Here is a 3,782-nt window from a genome sequence, read left to right as displayed (position 1 = left end):
AGTGTTCAGATATTGTAACCAGTGTTAAATGATGTGTGCTACAGTAAATAACCTCCATCTGTGCATAGGCAAGCAATACTAATTAAACTAAGTGGGTCACCAACACCCCCCACACCAAAAAAAGACATGAGAATGAGAATAGGAGTTGGAATAGGTTTAAAGAGGAAATGATTCAGAAGCTTGAAGGGTAATGTGATGAGAGGGTAATGATGGTGAATATGATCAAAAACATTATAAGCATGTATACCAATGTTAAAAACATTAATTTATTGAAAAAAATGATATATGCTGACTTTCATAAAATCACTACCTGTTGGGTACTAAGATAACATTTCTTTGCTTTTTCTTACACCCCCAGTTCATACTACAAATTAACTTCAAAACACTGAGAGGCTTAGGAAAATGATTTTCCATAACGAGGGTCACTTTCAATCTCCAAATGAACAGTACAGACGGCAGTTGTATGGTTATGGAGGCAGAGCTCAGGCCCTAAACAAAATTCAATCCACAGATATCATGAGAAATGAAGCAAGAAGTCACTTTCTGATCCTCTTAGGTTCCCGTACATTATTTAAATACCTGAGCTCAAGTGTTTCTGGCAGCTGCCATTTTGGCCTAAGCCACTCGCCCAGCCACCAGTTTTCTTCGCCCCTGTGCTCTTCTCCTGTGACCTGCGGTCTTCATTCAGGGTGGGCCTGCTTCTTTCCCTGAACTTCCAGAGTCTGCTGATTTCCACACCTTGCCCCTGTGACCTTTGCCGTCCTCGGCAATGTTGGAGCAAGACCAACCGAGCAGCAGCCATGGGAATGGGAAAGAGAAGGAGAAGGCCGCGCCACACCTGGAGCACCAAAGCCGCCCTAAGGAGGCGGAGAAGGAGAAGGAGGGCTCCCAGGCAGGGGGACAGATCTGTTCTTCCCACAGCAGCCTACCTGACCACCCACTAGTGGGTCTGAGTTCAGCCAGGGCTGGGACTGGCTCCGAACATGGCAGTGCCCCTCCACCAGACACCACAGATGGTCAAGGTAAGGGCCCAGGCAATTCTGGATAATCACCGCTGTCGGCTGTGGTGGTGCACATGATGATGGTAGTAGTGGTAATTGTGGTGGCCATGGGGGAGGTGCTGATAGTGATGGCCATGGTGGTGGTAGTGGTGATAATGATGGCCATGGTGATGGCAATAGTCATGGTGATGGCAGTGGTGGTTATAGCTATGGGGATGGTGAATGTGATGCTAATGGTGACAATCTTACAGATGGTGCTGGTGATGGCAACAGTGATAGTGATGGTGCTAGAATCAGCCTTCTCAGCTTGGAAGACTCCAGTACTTTGCGCTGCAATACAGAAAACCTCTTGGGGAACATGAAGAAACAGAATGCACTGGAGGTGGTGGAGAACAATGGTGAAGAGACCCAGGAAGAGTCTGAGGGACATGAGGGATGTGCTGAGCCCAGGAGGGCCAGAGGTGAACAGAGTCACTTTTATGAAAATGCTTCTCTAGACCAGTGGCTATCCTTAGAGACAAGTGCTCTCCCGAGACCGCGCTGGCAAGTTCTTTCCAGGCTGAGGGACAGGCAGCTGGGGTCAAGTGCCCATTTTGTGTATGATGCCTGTGGGGCAAGAGCCTTTGTCCAGCGCTTCTGCCTACAGTATTCTCTTGAAGGCCATGCTGCATGTGTCAATACAGTGCACTTTAACCAGCGTGGTACCAGGCTGGCCAGTAGCAGTGAGGATCTGCACGTGATTGTGTGGGACTGGGTACATCAGCGCCCAGTACTAAACTTCCATAGTGGCCACCAATATAATGTTCTACAGACTCAGTTCCTTCCTAATTCTAATGACTCCATGCTGGCCACGTCTGGTCTTGATGGGCGCGTCCGGGTAGCATACCTCTCTGCTATGCCATCCACTGAGATCACCAAGTGTTTGGTGAGGCACACGGGAGCAGCTCACAAGTTGGCTTTGGAGCCTGACTCCCCTTCCAAGTTCCTCACTTGTGGTGAAGATGGTGTTGTGTTCAAAATTGACCTCCGGCAAAGTCCACCAGCTTCAAAAGTGGTTGTGACAAAAGAGAATGAGAAGAAAGTGGGACTATATGCAATCTGTACCAATCCTGCTAATATCTATCAATTTGGAGTGGGTGGACAGGATCAGTTTGTAAGGATTTATGACCAGAGGAAAATTGACCAGAAAGAGAACAATGGAGTACTCAAGAAGTTCTGTCCTCATCACCTGGCTGAAACCAATTCTCCACCATATGTCACAGGCCTTACATACAGTCATGATGGCACTGAGCTCCTAGCCAGCTATAATGATGATGACATCTTCCTCTTTATCTCCTGTGATGATGATGGAGCTCAGTACAAGAAGAGATATATGGGACACAGAAATAATGCCACAGTGAAAAGTGTCCATTTCTATGGCCCCAGAAGTGAATTTGTAGTGAGTGGTAGTGACTGTGGGCACATTTTCTTTTGGGAAAAATTGTCTTGCCAGATTGCTCAGTTCTTGGAGGGTGATGATGGAGGCATAGTACACTCTATTGATCCCCATCCTAACCTGCCTGTGATGGCAAGCTGTGGCCTAGATGAGGAAGTCAAGGTCTGGGCCCCCACAGCTGGAGCTCCTACTGAGCTACCTGGGATAAAGGATGTGGTAAAAATCAATAGACAGAAAGGAGATGACTTTAACTTGTACCATGCCTCCCTCTTTGACAACCACATGCTTTGGTTCCTCACAAGTCACCTTACAGAGGGCCACCCACAGCATCCTGAGAATACTCCTAGACATGGTGCCAGCAGTGCAGGTGTCGATGTCTCTGACAGCACCTCTGAAGCATGAGGAAGGTCAAGGGAGAGGGGACTGCATGCCATCCTAAAGGCCCATTACCTCCTAAAGCCCCCTTACCACAACAGTCATTGCACTTTAAAATGCTGCCTGATTGGTTTTGTTTGTTTGTTTGTTTGTTTTTGTTTTGTTTCTTCTGTTCCACAAGGTCGGACAGAAGCATCTCTTGTAAGTCATTGCTGTATCTGTTCTTTCTGCTGCTCTTCTTCTCATTCCTTTCCTCTTTGCTGATATTCCCTCTTAACTTCCACTTTTCTTCCTCTCATTCTTTACTTCGTCTCTCCTTTTTTTCCTGATATGAATTTAGAAGTAATTGTGTCCATTTTCCTTTGTTCTCTTTCACATAATATTGAGTTTCCTACTTCTGGTTATAAAGAGGAATGTTTGATAAGTACTTATTTCTCACAACTAGTTGTCAGTTTTTATGTCCTTGATAATTTTGGATGTTGTTTTTGTTGACATAAAAACTTCAGAATGTCAGCTTTTAAAATTGGTACTAATTTTTTGGGCTGGAGTTAAGGCATTTGCCTACAAAGTTAAACGACCCAGGTTCCACTCTCCAGGACACATGTAAGCCAAATGCAGAAGGTGACACATGTGTCTGCAATTCATTTGCAGTGGCTGAAGGCCCAGGCACACCCATTCTCTCTCTCTCTTCTCCCACCCATTTGCCTCTTTCTCTTTCAAATAAATAAAATAAATTATTTTTTAAATTGGTACTAATTTTAATTCACAATGTTTTTTCATTTAACATAAAAATTTTAGACTTCCAGTTTTTAAATCTTCAATGCTTTTAATTCTGAATGTTAAGTTTTTCTGTTGATGCAAAAATTTCAGAAATATGTTTGTTCTTTAAAAGTACATTTAAATCATGATTGTGTTCAACTCATTCTCTCTAGATATTTTTTTTCCCCACAGTGGTAAGTTTTGTTGATGTA

At 44.5% G+C, this 3,782-nt stretch overlaps 1 protein-coding gene across 1 annotated transcript; it reads left to right on the top strand.

Annotated features, from left to right (window-relative positions):
- The first annotated feature begins 769 nt into the window (after positions 1 to 769).
- On the top strand, positions 770 to 2,838 carry LOC101598604 (DDB1- and CUL4-associated factor 8-like). Its single transcript, XM_045140512.1, has 2 exons — positions 770 to 1,022; positions 1,118 to 2,838. The coding sequence occupies exons 1-2, from the start codon at positions 770 to 772 to the stop codon at positions 2,836 to 2,838; spliced, it is 1,974 nt and encodes a 657-aa protein (XP_044996447.1).
- The last annotated feature ends 944 nt before the right edge of the window (positions 2,839 to 3,782 follow it).

This window comes from Jaculus jaculus, chromosome X (assembly GCF_020740685.1).
Source record: "Jaculus jaculus isolate mJacJac1 chromosome X, mJacJac1.mat.Y.cur, whole genome shotgun sequence".
Classification (NCBI taxonomy): Eukaryota; Metazoa; Chordata; class Mammalia; order Rodentia; family Dipodidae; genus Jaculus; species Jaculus jaculus.
This window is presented reverse-complemented; position numbering and strand designations above follow the sequence as displayed.

Bases quoted from the DNA above. Each gene is read 5' to 3' on its own strand.
- LOC101598604 (XM_045140512.1), top strand. From the start codon at position 770: ATGTTGGAGCAAGACCAACCGAGCAGCAGCCATGGGAATGGGAAAGAG. The intron at 1,023-1,117 runs GTAAGGGCCCAG...GCCATGGGGGAG, and splicing joins AGACACCACAGATGGTCAAG to GTGCTGATAGTGATGGCCAT.